Here is a 22,650-nt window from a genome sequence, read left to right on the forward strand (position 1 = left end):
TTCCTATCCTTTGTCCCTCAAAATCTCAAAATGCAAACCCAATTCACCAAATGAATTAGCCTGCAATGATCGATCAACACCGCAACCCCCACTAAAATTTCGCTAGCCCTTTTTTCTATATCTAATAAATAATCATTAACTATGGGAAGGCTTGAAGCGAGTTCCAAGTACAGCTCATAATTAAAGATCCATCATAACAACCAAAGTGCATCTTTTTTCGGTAATGCCCGCTTTTGAAACAGCTAATTAACTTTCTACTTGCAACTGCTGTCTTTTTTTCCCCCTCTTCTAACATGACATGCAATGTTGCAAAAACATTAATTACACCCAACTAGTCAGTTAGTGATCCAAAGTGCTCACAAAGTTGTTAGTCTGATTGTCATCATTGTTTAATAATAATTCCCATCATCTTTTTGACAACATAGAATGCAGTTGGAGTAAAAGATAATATAATTAATGTCAGTTACAAAGAGAATAGAAAGTGCAGTGCAAGTGCCGCAATCAGTTTCAGCCCGTCATCTCCATTATTAAAGAAAGTGGTGATATATATATATATAGGGAAGAGCATCCACTTATTTAATATATAGAGATTGATTTAGATTGATATAAATTATAGATAATTAATAAAAAAAATTAATCAAAGAATAAATTTTAGGAGAAAATTATTTAGTTATATATATTATGACTCAGATATCCACGACACCCATCATATGGATGTAACCCCATAGAACGATTTTTGTTACAATTTTACCTGTTCTTCATGCGTTGACTTTAAAAGAAACATATATGGACAATTGGACATGCGTCTCAAACCTAACCGTGACCATAAAGAAACATGCAACTTGCATTCGTCATGTTTTTCCAAGTGTGAGAGCTACTCGTCATTGTTATGGCATATATTGCTTTGAATTATGAGATAAAGGAATTTATTAATTAATTTATATATAGGTAGTCTGTTTATGTGTGATGGAACTATAGCTGGTAGATTCATTAAGAAATTAACATGAATAAAGCAATTAATGGGGGGAACTCCAATTGTCACAGACGTGAATGATACCATTTGAATTATCCCTTCCACCAGAAAATTATTCCGTCCCAATTAAACTAATTTATCATCTCTTTACCGAAAACAAACTAATTTATCATTTATTATTAATATACATGATTTTGATTGAGAAGATACCGGGATTGATTACTTGCCAGCATGCAATCTCAATTGGTTTTGTTTTTGTTTTCTTTTCTAATGAGTTGTAAAGTATCACTAATACATGCAAGGAATTTATCCCATGCGTAATCTCTATTTATAGAATAAGCAAAGAAAGAACCGAAAGAGCATGTAAATTAAAGACAAGAGTCCTAGGATTATACTCTTTCTAATTATTATTTTCTTACTGAAATGACTTGATATCATTAGGAAGCATCATTAAAAAGGTTAAAAATATACTTTTAATAGAAAATTATTCTTTTTCATTTTTATATTATATTTTGAGCACAAAAGTTGACCCCTTATAAAAGAATCTATATATCATGTGGGTCTTGTAAGAAAAAATAACGTAACATTTACACCGTAAAATGATATGAAAATAGAAACACTTTCGGTTCATGACTTGAGATACCTTATTTTACTTATTCCATCTCTCCCTGTTTTTTTATGAGGTCAATAGTATGTTTTTTCTATAAGAGGTAATCTTACTCAAGTTTGATAGAATTATTATGAGTGATAAATTTTCTCTTTGAAGTATTTAATGCAATAGTTGTATATCCAAAATTTAAACTTAGAATCATTGATTAAACTAAAATAATTTAGTGTTGATTGATGCATGCGCTTAACAGTTCTCTATCTCAAAAAAAAAAAAAAAAAACTCAAAATAAAAGGTGTAAATATGAATCATATAATCATATCCTACATGAGTGAATAACATTTAAAATCACGGTATTTGATATATTGTCCAAAAAGTTAATTAAAAGAGAAGAGTGTTTATAAATTATCATTAATTTTAACTCCTAATCAATGTAAGACTTTTTTTATGTACCAAAACAAATAGCTCACCCCCAAATTAAGGCTAAGGGGATAGAGTGTCCCCCATCTTCTGATTAACGTTTTAATATACATTTGCTACATTGTTAATGGAAGAGGGAGTTTATAACCCTTGGTCTTGATTCTCAATCAATGTAGAAATTTAAAATAAAATATTTTCTATTAATGATGAATATTTTTATTTTTAATTAAGAATAAATCAAAGAAAAAAATCTTTTAAAATGAATAGACAAATATGAAATAAACCATTTAAATCAACACATCTTTTTTATTGATCATGTATTAAAATTTATAAAATAATAATAGAATTTAAATTATCGTAAAAATATAATTTATTTTCAAAAAATATATCTTTAATTTTGTATAGTATATTAAGATATAAATTTAAAATTACACTTATTTACTTAAATTTAAATAATAATATTTAAAAGTATACAAGATTACAGATAAAAAATAAAGTTAAATACTCAAAGAGAAGTCGTGTTGATAAATAATATATTAATTTTAAAAATAACTTTTATTCCATTATTAATTATTCAAATTTTAATATAAGAGAAAATAGAATAAAAACATAAAAACTTCAAAGTGAAATGTATCATGTTTACACTTTATAAATGAATTGTATATCATCGTAAACTCGAATGTTATGTATACCTTTCCTTTTCTTTTTCTTCTTCTTCTACTAATAAAAGATGAGTCAAAATTATATTATATTTTTTTAAAATGAATATTCAGATATATTTAAATCTTGCTCCATATATTGTATTCTAAGGAATTTCAACTAAAGGCTAAAGCAGCGATTTCACTCGTGCACCCACAACTTTAGCATCTCCCTCTCTTTCTCTCTTCTTCTGATTTATTGATTTGATTGATAAATATTATAAATGAGATCACATTTGGTTTTCATTTCGTAGCACAAAGATCATGGTATTTATATTTGAAAAGAAAGAAGTATAAAACTCATGTAAAAGAGAAAGTCGAAAAAAATATATTCTCCAATCTCCATCTTAGATAAAATAATTAAATTCCCAGTCACTGAGATACTGGTATATAAGCTATAAAATTACTTGACAAGTTGGATTTGGATCACTTGTTGTGTCACATCAGACATTGATGTGGCATGCAAAGGATATTGTATCATACAAACAAGTGAAAACAAATGAGCTGATCAAAGAGATCAGTACATAACAAAGATACGTGGGGTATAAAAAATTGATTGAGATGGAAGTTCTGCCACTTGTTTTGGTTAAATATGGTACAGTTTCAATTTTATATATATCAGCCTTGTCCTTTGTAATTTTAATTAAAAGGTGATATAAGATATCAGCATTATCATCATTTCCTAAACCCAATGAAGATCATACGTCGATTTTTTTGTGTGTGTGATATCATACGTCGATTTTCAAAAAAGTTTTTTGTATATGTCCTATGGGTTGAAAGGGGTCAACACTATAAGCAGCAATTATTGTAATTAAAGATATGGAAAGCTCTTAGACTTAACCACAAAGAAAATGACAACCATCTTATTTGTAATGCTAAAAGAAAAAGACATGACTTTGGAAGTGATCCATTTATTTTATTTTTTTATCAATGTCATTTGGTTTGTAAAATATTTTATATTATTATTAGAAAAAATTACATTGAGTAATAAAGATTTTTTTTAGGTTACTATTAAAGAAGTTCTTGTTTATAATATATTTGTTTGTGCTTAAAAATAATACTACATAATTTGTCAATCAAGTAAATTGCATTTTTCTTCCTCTAAAAAGTGTTATATTACACTAACTTTTCCTTTAATTGTTTAAATTATATTATCCGAGATATTAATATGTGCTAATTTTATTTATTTTAATACAAACAATTTTGTTTTCATCTAGATCACATATATTTTTTATTAAAAACAATCTTGTTCGAATGGATTAAAATTATCGTAAACACAATAAATTTATTCAAAATATTTGACATAATTATATACTCAAGATTTAAATTTAAAATCATTAATTAAATTAAAATAATCTCACATCAATTAATACACAACCATCAACAATCAATGTAATTTTTTTAATTTATCATCTAATTGTAAGTAATTATATATTATTTAACTTTGATAATAACCGCTCTTAAAATCACACCAAACCTTTCCGTAAAAAAATCACGCCAAACCTAATGTATAATTGGCTAATAATGTGAAAATCTTCACACGCATATCAAGATGTACTTTTTTTCAATTTCTGTAGCATTTTCAGTGTTATCAGATAGCTTTGAATACTTCCTCAGAAAAGAAAAAAAGATAGCTTTGAATACTTCCTCAGAAAAGAAAAAAAGATAGCTATGATTACTTAATTATTGATTTTATAATTTTTAAGAATAAAATGGAATTGTCATTAAGTATTTATACAAATAGTTTTAAATTTTTCTTCAACATTTTTTGTTTACTTTTATAGTTATAAAATTGTTAATAAATGTTTAAAATTAACTATTGATGATGTTGAGAATCATGTTAGAATAGAGGTAATAAACTGAGCGGGTCAATCAACTAGTTTGAACTCGTACGCGGAATATAGGTTTTAAATTTTCAACCTAAGTTAAATGAGAATTTTTTTAGTCAAATTTGATCATGGTTATATCCAGTCTAATCTATAAATTAAAACTCGCAAAAACTCAAAAAAAATATTAAATTTTTATTGAGCTTGAACTTTAGTTTAGAGACTTTAGTTGAACTATAATTTTTAGTTTGACTCATTATAAGATGCAACTCACACCAATCTACCTTGCATCATGTCAGAGAGCTTGTTTTGTCAATTATACAATTTAAATAATTTTTAAAAGTTTAAATTACTCATTTTGGTTCCTATAGTTTTATGATTCTTATATTTTTAATTTTTATAATTTGAAAGTGATTTTTTTAATTTTTATAGTTTACATTTTAATTCTGTTTTAGTTCCTGTGATTTAAAAGTGTTTTTTTTAATCCCTATAGTTTACATTTTAATTCTGTGTAATTTGAAAATTATAGTAACTAAAAAAGTAAGAATAATGAAACTACTAAAAATAACACTTTTAAAATTACAGTGACTAAAAGAAAATTAAATATAAATTATAGGGATTAAAAAAGTAAGAATCATGGACCAAATAAGTAATTTATCCTATTTAAAAATATATTAACAATGTAATTTAAACCTTTTTTAAAAAAGGGAAGTATCAATAATGTTATATTATTAATCAAGTGACCTGTAAATTAATGATCTAATGGCATAGGCCTAATTGAAAAACGTCATGGAAATGCTTGGAAAGTATTTAATCTCAATTATATCAAATATGACCCCGGACTAAAAAAAAATTTTAGGGGATGTTTGGTTTAACTATTTTTTGTTTTCATTTTGATTGAAAAGAAAGAATGGTGATAGAAATGCGTTTGGTTGAATTTTTTAAAACATTTTTAGTGAAAATATTTTCTCAAACGAATCAAAAATTGAAAACAATAAAATCTTATTTTCAGTTGAAACGATGAATCTCATTTTGGATAAAATGAAAACGTGGTAGTAATGTAATTTTAAGTAAATTTAAAAATACATTTCCTTTTGAAAACACATTTTTAATGTTTTTATTTCTTAAAAGTAAAAAATAAGAAATCAAACCAAATATATTTTCAGAATTCTAATCTTTTAAAAATAAAAACAATTTAAAAAAATAAAAATATAAACCAAACACACCCTTAGAAATTCAACAATTTCCTATGTCGTCTTTGTATGCTCATATATAGTCATAGTTTTTCTTTTTCCTCTTTTATGTAGTCATAGGTTTTGTCTCCTAGGAATTTACTTATAGATTTTTAATTTCACTTTAACTCACTTAGTTTTTTTTTTCTTTTTCTTTTTCTTTCTCTCTTACACAAACGATAACTCTTATCTCGTATAAAATTCGAGAATCACGTTGATTACCATCTTCAATCTACTTAACAATATTATCATTGAAACTAATCAATCAAATTAATCGTATATGATGTTTTATAAAATAAAAAACTACAATACCATATATAGTGTTTGTGGGACTAAGATACAATAAAAGATAATAATGAAATGAGTGGAGGGGCAGGAGTGGATCCCACGCGCCACCAGATGATTTGTGGGGGAGATGCGCGTGAGAGTGTCGAGACCTAATCAGCATTAGAAGAGAAAACGACAAGAAGCTTTGCTCCACTACAAAATGGGAGTGGGTGCCACGTGTCAACTTCTTAACTCCATTTGCTAACTTGCTAAACGACACCTTCCCCTCTCCCATAGATGCACCCATGACCCGGCCCCTACAAGTTTATGTATTGTCGTTTCGTTTTCGAGCTTCGATTTGATAATAATTAATTCATTTTATTTTGTTGATAACGTAATAAAATAAAATACCAATTCTTTAATCTTTATATTTGGTTTACAAAAGGTTTTCTTTCTTTAATTAGAAAGAGATGAAAAGGGCCAATCCATTATTGCTGAGAGATACGTCTGTCCATCGATGGAAAATAACACAACACCGTAAGACTATATAAAAGTGGTAAATTATGGTCTGTAGTCTTGGGGAAATAACAGCACAACACACTTCTATTCCAACTATTCGAGTTGGACAATAACCTTTAAAAGTTTTTTTGCTTACTAAATAACCATGATAGTGACAAGATTTTGCACCTTAATTACATAATAACTATCAAAGGATCGGATCTTTTTTAGCCTAGAATGATAGTTGGACATGACAAATTATTTCAAGTTAATTTTTAATTTTTTCATTAAGTGAAAGACTTATTTGTTTCTTTAGTAAATATTTTTTTTAAAATTTTTTTTAACGTTTTTTAAAATGTTCATTAAAATAATATTTTTTTAAAATGTCAGCTTTAAACTTTTAGATTTTTATATTTTTTTTTTATCTTTAATATATTTATTAATGTTCACTTTTTTAAATAAATCAAAATTTTATTATTTTTTTACTCATTCATACATTTGACATATTAGTGTTCATCTGTCTTTTTTTGTTCTCCAACGTGCAAAGCATTGTTTTGTTTTGCAATATGCACGTTAATCTTTTTTCTTCAAGTAATAATATTATGTTTTTAATTTAATGATTATACTATTTTTTTATTAATTTAGCATTATAAATAAAAAAATTGATAATAATAAATTATGGGTTTATCTTTTATTATATTATATATTTTGTATGGTACATTAGTTATTTTAACCATTGTATCACTTATAATATTTAATTTATTATTTCAACACTATATTTTGTTTATTATTTTTTAAATAATTTTATATTAAATTATTTACTTTAACTATTACAGTAATTAACATAATAAAAGTATGATATTTACTTAAACGTATTTTATATTATTTTAAATTTGATTAGAAAATATTTTAAGAAATAATATAAGATTAATAGTAGAATAATTAACATAAAAAATATTACATAAAATAGAAGAATATAAATATTATTATTTTTGTAATTTATATTTTTAGTTATTTTAATTATAAGTTTCATCAAATATTTATAATTTAATAAAATAATTTTTTAACTTTTAGCTATCAATTTCTAATTTTCAACTCTAGGCTAAATTTTCAACTAATTTTACGAAAAAATTACCTATGTCAAAATGACACGCACATTTTGGTGGACATCTTTTGTCTTCACTATTTAATTGATATGATTTAACTAACAAGATATACAAACGAATCAATAACATGTTTTCACTCCAATTTTTTAAGCATTAACTACCGGTTACTTAAAACTATCTTTTCTACCACACTTTTACAAACAGGATATATTTTATCGAGTATGCAGATAAAAAAGTGATATCGAATTTAACTCTTAAATATACATTTGTATTAAATATTTATAAAGTAAATATTATCATACATAAAAAATTTATTCTACTTAAAAAGAATTATTTTTTATAAAATATATATTTGGTCTCGTACAAAGAGAGAGAAATAATAACAACACATTATGCAATACAAATTTTTTATATTTTTTATTATTGATTAAAATTTCTTAAAAATTACACAAATTTATAGAATTTACTTCATATTTAATGAATCTCTTTTGTAATTTTATTATTTCTAATAAATTTTAATTAAATATTAAAAATGTGTTATAAAATATACTATTAAAAAATATCTTGTCTGTAAAAAAAAAAATATTGCCAACACTCTTTGAGAAAAACAGATGAATTGGGTAGGTGAAATGGAAGCAAAACAACGGCTATGGTTTAACTTAAGCTACATCGGTTAAGCCAAGACAATCTACAATCACTTAACTCATACAACAACAACAAGCATTATATAGTATATTTCAATAATGATAGTATCATAATGATAACTTAGTCATGCGTATTATTGTGTCAGTGATTTAGTGACTTCGACAGCTTAATTATATTTTTTTGACCCTATAATTGTGACACTAGATTGTAAAATATCCTGTGCAAAAAAATAACACATTATTTATTGGCCACTTCAAGATCAACAGAATTCGATCACTTTTGACTCCACTTCGCTTATTATTCCATTCTGTATAAAAAAGGTTTGTATTTGCTAGAAATTGTAGTCGAATTGCACTAGTTACAATTTGTCAGGAATTATAGCTAAATTTCCATGAATTAAATTTGGTCTGAAATTTAAAAAGAAACTCTAGAATTAATTTTGAAAGAAAATAGATAGAGAATTATTAATTTACAATAAATGTCAAATTTAGTAAACTTACGTTTATTTTTACAAATGTTAAAATTTATAAATCTAATTATTTAATTATATTAGTACCAAAAAATCAAGTACAATTCAGCAACCCTAAAATATATGCCACCTAAATTAACTAATTGTTGGAGAAATTAATCATATTTAAATCTGAGTCAAGACATCGTAGCCGGTGTAGGTAATTGATATCGGTTGCAAGCTTTGGCATTACGGAATCACAAGACTTTTAGATGCATTGAATAAAGCTACATATGATACGGAAAGGTGGAACATAAAAATCAAAACGTTAGGTTTTGGTGCGAGAAAAAAAAAACGTTTGAAACAATATTATGGCATCCTAAAGAAAGTGAAGAAGAGTATAAGATTGATGATCTTAATCTTTCATTTTTTTTTATACTGCTGCCTTTGGAGGAGGAGGGGGGACTAGAATTTTTTTTCAAGGATATGATGCATAATTTCCTCCTTTTTGTATAAAAAGATATGTTGCATGCATATAGGAATGGTATCCTATGGATATGGTACGACACAGTATTAAAAAATTTAATGTATGGATGCATATATATATATATATATATATATATATATATATATATATATATATATATATATATATATATATATATATATAAAAGAGGACAAACATATAAAAACAATGTTTCATTCTATTTTAAAAGGGGGGGGGGTAACAAATGTATTGGATCATATCAACTAATAATGTAACAAAAAAAAATCAATAAAATGTATCTATAAATATTGGATTCAACTACCAATTCAAAAAATTATTACTATTTGGGCTTAGTCTTAAAGTCATGTTCATAGTTATTGAAAGAAGAATAAATCACAAAATAGAACAAAGTAAAATGAAATAGTAATAAGTAAAAAAATGAAATAATAATAAAAATTTAAGAGAGTTAGGATAGAATATTCTCAATCCTCACTCCAAGAAATCAAATCCCCTCTCCACTCAAATTTAATTTTAACCTTCAATTAATATCAAATGCTCTAGATTATGTTAACTTCAACTCCTTGGTGGCTAACTTTTTTTCTAATAACTAAATTAAGACGTCCATTTACGATCATGTTTGCTAATTCAAACCAGTATTAATTTCTATGCTAGGACAACTATGGTGAATGGCTTCCATCTAATCCATATAACAAAATTTCAAGTGAATGTATTTATCCTTGGTTGATCAATCCATAGAAATATTAAGAATAATCAAACAATGGAAATGCATAAAATAGAATTAAAATGTAATATATAGAATCCGAAATACAAGAAAGTCAAATTGAGATTCATCATCCCCTAAGAGACAATTACAGATAATAGAAAAAAAAATCTATTTTTTTTAAGGGTGGGAGATCTCTTATGATGTATGTTTTTTGTAATCTATTTTTTAGGTACCTCTGGTCCGTCCGATTATATTTATAATATCTTTATTTGGCTGATAAAAAAATAAAAAATAAATCTATTAGAATGATATTACAATTTGATTTTTTTTTTTTTATCAAACTTGAAGTTCCAAGTCATGGTGTCGTAAGAGAAAAAGAAAAGTAGGAAAAGTTGTTGAAAATATCTATTTTAATTGATTTAATCGATTTAGAGGTTTACTTATCGTTGTTAGTGCAGTCACACTTCACTTTGACATTGCCTGATTGTCATGTGTTGGAATTTAGAAACACTAAAAATGTTATTTCTAGATTTTCATGGGATAACAATGAGAGTCAAGTGTGCCAACACGTGACAACTTAAAATGCCAACTAGCCTCTTAGGTTTGAGTGTGCTTACACTTTCTGTCAAGTGTTGTAACGCTAGAATGCAGGGCAAAATGCATTTTTCATTGTTTTTCTTCTAGCAAGCTTCATATTCAAATTAGGTGTGCTAATGCTCTCAAAATCTCCTTTGAATTTCCACTTTTATCCTTCCAAATGTTCATGAAATCATAACAAATAAAGAAATCATTAACTACATGAAAAAATTATCACACACTATCACAAATGTGCACAACCATAAACTAAAATTAAATATCAAAATTCCTATAAATCCTCGTCCTATAATACTCGAAGTCACACAAATCACTCTCTAATTAACTGCAGCTATAGTACAATATAACACTTATCAACATTAAACAAAATTGCCTAATAAATATACATAAATCACACCTCAATAATTAAGGTTAATGATGTGAGGTTTTCCATCACCCCCTCCACAAATACCTACCAGACCAAGTAATACACGAACTACAAAAATGATGAAGATCTCCTTCATAAACCATAGATATCATATTAGAAAGGAGAGATGATAACTCAGTTTTACAAGAAATATTTTAACAATATTTTTAGTCAAATATGTGAAATTTACTTTCAACCGGAATTCTAGGTTAAAAAAAACTAGACATCTATAATACAAGTGACATAACATAGACTAAATGGTGTTTAATATTATGTTTAAGATTTTATCTTAAAATTAATTGATGTTAAGTAAAATTACTCAAGAAATATATAAATTACACTCCCAATAACAGAGACATTGTGAAACTTTTCAAAATTCCAAAACAGAGCATAACATAAATGGAATATATTGATCTTTAGCTGGTTCTTATTTTTGGCTTGTGTGATATATTGATCTTTCACTTATATATGTCACCACATTGTTTTATTTTTTTATATAATTCCTCAAAGATTTAAAATGTTATCATATATGTCTCACATCTCAAAGATATAATTTTTGATTTATTCCTCTATTTTTGGCTTGTTTGATATATAAGTGAACTTGAGCTTTCACTTATATATGTCACCGCATTAATTATTACAATTCCTCAAAGATTTAAAAGGTTATCATATATGTCTCTCAAACACACATACATATTTGATAAATACGTATAGTTATATTGCTTGAATTGTAATGTATGCTGACATTTTATTTTATTTTTTGCTCTAACCAATTATTTAATAACTAAATATACGTAAAAAAGCTATTAAATTATAAATTTAAATCTAAAAGTAATACAGGAATTAATAGTAGCTCTTTGAAAGAAAATAAAATCAACAATTTGAACCTGCGATGAGCCTTACCTAGCTAACTCATTGTTAAGAAAAAAAAATAAATTATAATAGTTAGTTCCTAGCTGCAGACAAGTCATTATATTGTTAGTCCTTCTTAATTAAAAATATTAAACAATAAAATTAGTGCATTGGTAAGAAGGGGAAAGAGCTTTATCACTTACCATAGTTTATTCATCATACTGGTGTATCTGGGTCTGATTATTAATTCATTGAACTTAACAATATGTCCAAAAAAAAGTTAATTGAACTTGACAATTGTTAACAAAACTCTGAAACTGAAAAATAACCATTAAAAATTAAGATATGTTCAAGGTGTGTATTAAACCTTTTTTTAATTCTATCCAGTCTAAACTTTCCATATCCTATGTGATTTATTACCTGTCTACGGAATTCAATTTGCATAGACTACATTATGGACCATGGCGTTAGTGAGAATCATCATGTTTAATGCATGCACTTCTCTCATCTTAGAAGAGGCATTCATGATGAAAAATAACATAATACAAACATTATAAAGTTATTATGCGAACATTTTCAACTCTTTTCCTGTCTATCATGGAATCTTCTCCGACATTGAAATGTGAGGCATGCTACACAGTTAATTTACTGTATATTATGCATTTTGTTTACAAGTTAAAACAGAGAATCATATGGCCAAATATGTTATGATGGTTTTCTGAAATTTGATTTCTGTTCCCCATAGAAATATGTGGGAAAATATATATGTACAAGAGAGTGTTCCATGGATATCAGTCCCCAGCGGTAGTCTTAATCAAAGTTATGGAATAAGCATAGTCAAATGACACAGGAGTGAACCAATTTATCTATCCATTATAAAAACAAGATAGTAATAGAATATCTTACATTAGAATGGACTTGCAATTTAATAAAACGTAGTCCTCTTTCCCCCCTTCCTGACAAAGGTATTAATACTAGGCACTCATCTTATGAATCTTATCACTAATAATATAATCCCTCTAGTCCCTTGATGTTAAAGGAGGACATTCCATATGAAAATTCATAAATATTCCACATTATATAATATGCTTCTTAAAATTTGGGTTCAAGAAGGTTCAAATTGATGGCTTGTGTGGTTAATGCTAAGGGCAGATATACCCCTAGAAATAAAAAAGAGAATCCAATCCATGCCTCAAGTCTCTGAGTAGTTATGAGATATAAATATGAAAGTGAGAGGGAATGAATGGGAATATGTGAAAAAGCAAAGGGTCCTAGTGGGAAAAAAAAGGAGAGAAAACAGCCTTAATTATTTATGCCTCTATATACATAATAAATTAATATACAAGTTGATGACAGAAATCACATATGCGCACTTAGTGTCAAGAAGCCAATTCTCCAAGTCTTCCACACTGAAAAGGTACCCTCCCACCGGACCCATTATGGATACCATTTATCTCAGTGCTCTCCCAAAAGAAAAAAAAAATATTTTTATGGACAGAAATTGGAATCTGATTGATGGGTTCTACCTTTAATCATTCCTCTCTTATTCAGATTAAATAGAAACTATTAGATTAAAAGAGGAAAGGGGGGGGGGGGGGGGGGGGGAAAAAAAAAAACCTTTCTTAATAACACCCCCCCCCCTTTTCCCTTTCCCTTTTACCCCACAAAACCCAAGGAAATAAAAAACGGGAAATAAATAATAGAAACAGTCATATCGAATTTCGGTGATACGAATGTTGAAAATAACAGTGCTATATAAAATCAGTACCATGTTGTTATAGGGAATATAAGAATCACTTAGCTTTACAAAGTAATGCACCATTAGTTTCACCTTTACATTTACTACCATAAAAAATAAAATAAAAAGGTATAGACAAGTTTAATGACCAACGTTGTCTCTTGGTAAAATCCTCACGTACCCTTTTCCTGTTCTTCATTCTTTTGAATTTATTCTTGCTTCTTCTACTTCTAGGAATGTAAAGTTTTCACTGTGAGGCATCAAACTTTATCATCAACTTATATTACATCTCTCTCACACACACATGACAACTGTTCAACCAAACTTGCAAGGCAAAGAGAGTTGTCATGGGAATGAGGAATTAAAAGTTTTGAAATTGTATGTCTGATTTTCTTCTTTCTCTTTTTTCTCCGATGGATGGTTATCACACGCAGAGAAAAGAGGGAAGAGAATATAACGCACTTTTGGTTGCATTTTGGAGGGTTCTTTTACTCACTGCTTGACCATAACTAACACCAAGCACATGGGGAGACAAAATCATGTCCTTGTCCTCAAAACGTACTAAATGATAATAAAAAATTAACAATAACAATAACAATGTAAATGGAAAAAAAGAAAAATGAAAACAACCAAATTTCGCATCCATTCATATTTTAAAAAGATGTTCAATTCCATGATTATTTGTAAGCGGTTGAGAAAAATGACAGACTAACCACAGATGTCACTATGTCAGGATCCTTATATAAAAGATATTTCTTCTCTCTTCACTTCTTCAATAGGTGGTAATTATGTACTGTCTATTGTGCTTATGAGTTCTCCCTTTAATAGAAATCTTTTAATTTAAAGGGTAAGAAATAACTGAACAAGAAATAAGAATGCATGCATAGAAATGTCATTAACCGTAGTGTAGTTAGTTAGTTAGGTTCTTGTCTTCATATGTAAGACAAGTGTGAAGGAAATCAATGGAAATTTCGGAGATCATTTGTAGCCTTTATAAATGGTTTTCACTTTTCACCTTTAGGGGGCATATCAGTAATCGGATTCCAGAAAGATTTAGCATATTACAGGTACGAAGAGGCTTAACCAAAACACTTTTTTTCCTTGAAAGACATTAGATATGGGTTTGGATCTTACTTCAAAAACTTGTTTAGACTCAAGTTTCAATAAATCTTTAAGACTTGGATCATGCCTCATATAAGAACGTTAAGTTTGTAAATTATTTTGTTGAGAAGGGAATATGGCAGCTTCCAGAATTTCCAAAGAAAAAGGAAGGGGATTGTCATCGATGTTAGAACTAAGACGGTTAAAAAAACTCCCACACATGTATAAAGGACTAATCATCATGGTTTACTGCTTGTTCTATTGAATTTGTTTGGATGAAATTTTATCCCTAGTTGAAATGGTGGAAGAGAGCCATCATAGTCACTCTATTTTAGCAGTACTCAAATATTCAATGCTTTCCATTCTCACATGTTCTCGACATAGTGTATGGCACAGTGTACAATCATCTTGAAAAGGAAAATTAAAGAACGGTTGCGTAAAATAAACCAAAGCATATCCAACAGATAGCTCAAAACCTCAAGGGTATCACAAAGCATTAAAGAGACCCACTTGCTTCAAAAATATGAGCTGGTACATAGATGTGAAACAATACTATCATTGTCACAAGAGGCTGTACTAGCATTTTATTTTTTTTGGTCTTGCTGCAATATGCACAGACATGCAACATACAAATATCACGAGTATGACTCTACTGCATAAAATACGATAACAAAAATCCATCTAATATCACTAGAAAGCCAAAACGTGATGAAGCAATTCTGTATTCACTTTTTTGTTGGGGTGGCCAGATTTCTGTTTTTATTTTATTGCTTCTGTGATTGTGGCTTGAATTTTGACCAGCAACACTTCATGGCCTAGAGTAAAATATTGATGTAAAATTCCAAGATGAAAAAAATATTTGAACTTAAGGAAGAAGTGGAGGCTGGTTTTGCCTCTTTGAAATATTGTTTTTTCGTCTGCATGTATTGTTCCTTGGATCAACTAGCTACTATTAATAATATAAATTTTGTTTCTACCTCTGCCAATTTCAGTAAGGGCATATATAATGAGAAAACAGTGATATTAATAAAAGTAATCCGTTACTAAAAAAATTGTGTTAAAAATTGAAAAAGTAATCAAGAAATGATCTTAAGCAACGGTTCAGAATTTCTAAGTTTTTTTTTGTGAGCTTGGTCATGATAGAATAATTTGAGATAAAAAGGTGGGATTCCACCATCCAAGGGTGGCCTATAATACGGCTTTGACACAGTGCACATCCTAGTCCTTGCTATATATTAATGTGCTGCTCCTAGTTACACATTGGAACATCAAGTTAAAAGGAACATCTTAACTTCTCTCTCAATCCTCAATCCTTATCACTCCCCTCCCCCTCTCTCCCATCACCACTATTTTCACCAAAAGACTGTGAAACTCCCTCACTTCTTTAGCCATGCCCCAGAACTGCATAGCACCAAAACCAGAATACTGCAATAGTACTCATCACTCTGTGGAAGAACCACCAGAGATGACCGAGCCACATGACTCAACTGTTATTTCCTATCCCATGCAAACCAATGAACAACAACAACAACCGTTCCCAAAACTCATTATGTACCCCATAACTCTGAAGGTAATTAATTTCTCAGTCACATAACAAGAGCTTCAGTGATACTCATATCCCCCACACTTGCATTGATTCTATGTGGCGGCATATGCATACATTTATGAGATATATTTGGTTACTAATCTCTTATGACATATTGTGTTTTGGATTGCAGTTTGAAGAGTTGGTGTACAAAGTTAAACTAGAGCAGAAAGGAGGGTGCTGGGGAAGTACATGGACTTGCAAGGAGAAGACCATACTGAATGGAATCACTGGTGTGGTGTGTCCAGGAGAAATACTAGCCATGTTGGGGCCATCAGGCAGTGGCAAAACCACACTTCTTACAGCACTCGGAGGCCGGCTCAGTGGAAAACTATCCGGTAAGATCACGTACAACGGCCAGCCTTTCTCAGGTGCCATGAAGAGAAGAACAGGCTTTGTGGCTCAGGATGATGTACTATACCCTCACCTAACCGTCACCGAAACACTAGTGTTCACTGCACTCCTAAGGCTTCCAAACAGCTTGTGCCGAGACGAAAAGGTTCAGCATGTTGAGAGAGTGATCACTGAGCTAGGACTGACTCGTTGCAGGAGCAGCATGATAGGAGGACCACTTTTTAGAGGAATATCAGGTGGAGAGAAAAAGAGAGTGAGCATAGGCCAAGAAATGCTCATCAACCCAAGCCTCTTGCTGCTGGATGAGCCTACTTCTGGCTTGGATTCCACCACAGCACAAAGGATCCTCAACACGATCAAACACCTCGCCAGCGGTGGCAGAACTGTTGTCACAACCATTCACCAACCCTCTAGTAGGCTCTACTACATGTTTGATAAGGTGGTGTTGCTCTCTGAAGGCTGCCCCATCTATTATGGTCCTGCTTCAACTGCCTTGGACTACTTCTCATCAGTTGGATTTTCCACATGTGTGACTGTCAATCCAGCTGATCTCTTGCTTGATCTTGCCAACGGTAATGGACAGTAATCATTTTTTTCAGTTCTTTTCTCTTCTTTTTTTTTTTACCAGTTATAGTTAATAACTATAAAACCAATGGCTTTCAAAAGTGGAAGTGGACACATACTTTTTCTTTTTATCATTGCTTAATTGGCTTCACTTTATTTTTTCTTAAAAAAATCATTGTTTGCTTGAGATTTGAGATATGATCTTGTCAACTGGGAGAAGATCTCTAAATTTTTCTTTACTTAAAATGAATTGTAGTGAGTGGACACCAGTTCAAAACTCATTAAATTTGTTATGGTTTGGCTAATCTAGAGAGAACCATGTATCATATCATGTACATATTTGGTATTAGTTTGAAGAAAATCAATACTAAAAATGTCATGATGCATTGCAGGGATTGCCCCGGACTCCAAGCATGCAACTGAACAAAGTGAGGGACTAGAACAGGAGAGAAAGCAGGTGAGAGAATCTCTCATCTCTGCTTATGAGAAGAATATAGCTACAAGGCTGAAATCTGAGGTTTGCAGTCTGGAAGCTAACAACTACAATATCACAAAAGATGCTTGTGCAAGTAGGTCCTCTATTCTTTTTTTTTTAAAGGGAAAAACAATCACAGGAAAAAAAGTTTCTCTCTATTATTAGTCTTAATGGTCTGAAATGTCTTTATTGATGAATTGATGCAGGAAATTCGATAAAGCCAGAACAATGGTGCACGAGCTGGTGGCATCAGTTCAAAGTACTATTGCAAAGGGGAGTGAGGGAGCGAAGGTATGAAGCCTTCAACAGGCTGAGAATATTCCAAGTTGTAAGTGTTGCTTTTCTTGGTGGACTATTGTGGTGGCATACTCCAGAGTCACACATTGAAGATCGGGTAAGTAAGAATTGCTTCAAGTTTTTCTTTTTCTAGTTGATGATATTGACAGCTAATTAATAACATAACTAAAAAAAAATAATTCCTGTAACATATACGATTAGTCCTTTAATTTGACTGAATTCCTTTTCATATTCATGTCAACATCACACCATTTTCAAGTCCTGTGTTTCTTGAACTCCAAGAAGTCAAATTATATGATTAATATTACTTGGCTTAGATATGAAAAAAAAATCTGTATAGAAAGTATTTTGATTGGATGGGAATCAATAGAGAAATAATAAATTTTTTGTTTTGTAAATTACATCTCTCAAGAGGGACTAATATGGAATTGTATTTGAAAAATGCAGGTTGCCTTGCTCTTTTTCTTTTCTGTTTTCTGGGGATTCTACCCTCTCTACAATGCAGTTTTCACATTCCCTCAAGAGAGGAGAATGCTGATCAAGGAACGGTCGTCTGGAATGTACCGCCTTTCTTCCTACTTTCTAGCTAGAACAATAGGAGACTTGCCCCTGGAGCTTGCACTTCCAACTGCATTTGTCTTCATAATCTATTGGATGGGAGGGCTTAAACCTGATCCTGTGACATTTATCCTTTCACTTCTTGTGGTGCTTTACAGTGTTGTTGTCTCTCAAAGCCTTGGCTTAGCATTTGGTGCTATTTTGATGGAGGTTAAACAAGCAACTACTCTAGCTTCTGTGACAACCCTTGTGTTTCTCATTGCTGGAGGGTACTATATACAACAGATTCCTCCATTCATAGTGTGGCTCAAGTACTTGAGCTACAGCTACTACTGTTACAAGCTGCTTTTAGGTGTCCAGTACAATGAAAATGACTATTATCAATGCTCAACGGGGGAGCTGTGCAAAGTTGCAGACTTTCCTCCTATCAAATCAATGGGCTTGAATCATTTGTGGGTTGATGTGTGCATTATGGCCATGATGTTGGTGGGTTATCGACTAGTTGCTTATTTAGCACTGCATAGAGTTAGGTAGATTAAAGTTATGGCGGAGCTCCCATACACAGCACGAGAACTTGAAGAGTTTTTGCACATGTCAACTGAGGAATAATGCTAGAATAGTAGACTTTTGATGGAACTCATGTAATGAATCTTTATCAACTCTCCCTGACTGAGTTGGATGTACAAGACTTCTTTTTAATAGATTTAGAGAATACTAACTCTATGTTTCTACTTCAACATAAATTCAACTGCCTGAGCTCAAGGGACATATACTTATGACACATGATGATAAGAAGCAAGAAAAATAACATTTTGCATTCTAATCAGCATAAAAGGTCAAAGATAGCGACCGGACGTTTAAGGCTGAATGCTCAGAACCGTTTTTTATCCCTCAAAACACAGATGAGGATCATTTTCAGGCTTTTGAAAGCACAAGTTTGTTGTTTCATTTCTCCCTAAAGAATTTGAGTTTAATTTCTATCTACTGTCAATGTACAAAAAAAAAAAAAAATTATTGTTAACCAATTAAAAATCATCGTAATATAACTTTAAAAATAATTATTGTAAAAGTCAACCTATTTTTCATAAATGGTAATTTATGATTAAATGATGGTTAAATCCTTTACACTAGTGCTTACACTGTTTACTCCTTTTCTAATTGAGTGGAAATTATTAGATCTTTTGTTGAATTTTTCACTCAAAATTAAAAAGTATGATGCTTTAGAACGCTAAGAATAATTAGCATGCCATTAAAATTGATCCAACCAACCAACTAACCAAGTGATATTCATAATCCAATGATGTATAAATGATGGCATAATTGAAAATCAAATGATAATGAAGATTAAGCCTAGTTAATGCACATCAAAATCAGCTTGTTAAAATAATTGAAAGTGGACGGATGGCAATGTGTTGTGACTAGTGAGTACCAAGAAGACCATTTAAATCAGGTTGATATACTTCATGTAAATTAAAAACGGCACCTAAAACTAAAAGATCCGTGTCACAATCTACTTCAGCATATTGCATCATCCACTCTAATCACTTCGAAGTTGGACACAGAAAAGGACAGTTTATGTTTCTGCTTAAAAACAGAAAAATCTAAAACAGGTAGATTGTAGGGTATATGATCTCTCAATCGGCTTGTTACTCCATTAGTAGTTAAACTTGAAGAAGTAAAATATGTGTTCTAGAGTTTATCTGTGTGTGAGAAATGGAGAAGCAGTACAAAATGATTATTAGATAAAAAGTAAGTTAAGACTATTCCATCAAACTTAGAACATAATTATTTTTTCACCCTTGACGTTGCTCATTTTCACCCAAGTGTTAGGTATTTAGTCATAAACAACAAAAAGGTACTGCACACGTGATTATAACTTGAGTAATCAAAGTCAGGCTTTCCATGATGGTTTAATAAATCAACAAAGTTAAGAAAGTGAATATTTTGCTGCATAGAAAATGTTATCACTATGCTTACGTCCAGAAGCAAAAAAGGATTCATTATTACTTGCCATCCACAACCCAAAAAATATACTATGTTAATGGAAGCCTAGCAATAGAAATAGCAAAGCAACAGTAAAATATAACTTTGTGGTCCAATTTGGCCTCCACCCAACTCTAGCAACAGAAGTGAAAGGTTCCAATCATACCTATGCATTTTCAGATCACCAACCAAACCCCTTAATGCAGGCATTATGTGTAATTGTCAAGCACCTGTGATTGTGATTGAACAGATGCAAGAATTCTCCCTTCTCCCACACTATCTCCAAAAAGAAGGCACATGAAAATATAATGGAAGTTCCATTCCTAGGTAAATCAGACTCATTTTTGTTGCTACGCAAAATTTACCTTTTCATCTCCATTATTATGTACCTATGTGTAGGTACTTCTGAGAATCAGTCTTTATTTGCTTTTGCTATTTTGTGTAAAAGCAGGCCCATGTGCAGCACATCAAAGTAAAATCAGTACATTTATACAGGGTACAACATGTGCTTTAAAACATCCCATTATTTAGAACATAATCATAATCCACAGTGGACTCGGTTTAAATATTACACAAAGTTACAAACCTAAGTTACAAATTCAAAACAACCAAAAGAATTTTACACTTCCTTGAAGATGAGGTCCAAGAGATGCTGTACAATGTCACTGACCTCAGCTCCGCATACAAAATTTAAAAAGCAGTCATGGGTGAAGAATATGCTATTTATTTTCCAACATTACTAACTAGTTACCTGCCAAGAACAAACAAAATTGCGGAATGTAACTTATCCACGGAAGAATCATGATATCGTCAAGAGATGTTGTTTAACTTGCATTCAGTTAATCGTGATACTAAACAAGAATTGGTCAAAAATCAAATAAGAATCAAAATTTGGCTTAGGTACCAGATACCAATAAAGTTAAGCAATGTTTCCAAGTTGCTGAAATCCAATAAGAACCAATCCAATTCAACGTTTTACGTGTGAGTGGGACCTCAGAAAGGCTTCATTCTGAGACAGAGAAGTCAATGTGACTGTGAGTGATGCTATCTATGGTTACAGGACATTGCACATATCCAGTGTTGGTAACCATAACCGAAAGTCTCAAGAAATTACTACAAAGAATAAACAAAATTGAGGAATGTAACTTTTATCCACGGAAGAATCATGATATCATCAAGAGATGTTGAGTAGCAATCTAGCATTCAGTTAATCATGATACTAAACAAGAAATTGGTCAAAAGTAACCAACAAAGATTCGTTAGTTAGCTTAGGAACCAGATGCCACCAAATTCTGCAATCTTTACAAATTGCTGCAATCCAATGAGAAACAATTCAATTCAAACATTTACATGTGAGTGGGACCTCAGAAGGGCTTCATCTTGAGATTGAAGTCAACTGAGTGATTCTACTTATGTTTGCAGCAAATTGCACATATCCAAAAACAATACCGAAAGTTAAAGAAATTGACATTTGAGCAAAGAGTTGTTTGGGTATAATATGTGAAATGTATCATGCATAAAGCATAGTTTTAGCACGCATAAATATGCATGCACTTATCACATATAAAGTAAAAGGTCTATATGCATTGAATTCGAATCTTTTCTGTAGAAAAAATTACAAGAAATTACACTGAAGGCAGGCTGAACAAAGACAAAGGACAATTAGGCTCCAAAAAAGTGCAACACATTAACCAAGGGTATATATGAAAAAGGCCTGATTAAGAATAAAATGAGGAATAATAGACATGTTTATGTTTGGTTTCCTCTAAATAAATGGATAGCATAGATACAACAAGGTTTCAACTGTCACTCCCTAAGCATTATTCACCATCCTCGAGAAAAATAAATTATATGCAGACAAATCTAAGTGGTCTTTTGGTTGACTTATTAGTTGTCATGTTAGTTACTCACAATTAGTATTCACAGTGAATAATCTTTTTACCGAGAAGGTTGTCAAATAATCTAGAAAATGTTTTTCCTACTCTTATAGCATCTCATCTTAAAGTTGCATTCGTCATACTCAAGAAAAATCATTGCATGCAGTTTTTGCATTGAAAAAAAGTCATTGGATGCTGAGAAATTCAAGTTTCCTATTAGCCAGATCAAAGTTGACTACTCCAGACATTATGAATAAACTTTTCCGTCAATTTTTATTTGAGAAGAAAATAAAATAAAATAAATTTCTCTTATAAGATAAAATGAATACATACTC

General features: G+C 30.2%; 1 protein-coding gene across 1 annotated transcript; it reads left to right on the top strand.

The window, feature by feature from the left end:
* Positions 1 to 15,848: 15,848 nt before the first annotated feature.
* LOC100794774 (ABC transporter G family member 14) lies at positions 15,849 to 19,433 on the top strand. Its single transcript, XM_003537660.5, has 5 exons — positions 15,849 to 16,192; positions 16,341 to 17,133; positions 17,518 to 17,694; positions 17,807 to 17,994; positions 18,345 to 19,433. Exons 1-5 carry the CDS (start codon positions 16,013 to 16,015, stop codon positions 18,987 to 18,989), a joined length of 1,983 nt encoding a protein of 660 aa, XP_003537708.1. The 5' UTR covers positions 15,849 to 16,012; the 3' UTR covers positions 18,990 to 19,433.
* The last annotated feature ends 3,217 nt before the right edge of the window (positions 19,434 to 22,650 follow it).

The sequence above is a fragment of the Glycine max genome, chromosome 11 (assembly GCF_000004515.6).
Source record: "Glycine max cultivar Williams 82 chromosome 11, Glycine_max_v4.0, whole genome shotgun sequence".
Classification (NCBI taxonomy): domain Eukaryota; kingdom Viridiplantae; phylum Streptophyta; class Magnoliopsida; order Fabales; family Fabaceae; genus Glycine; species Glycine max.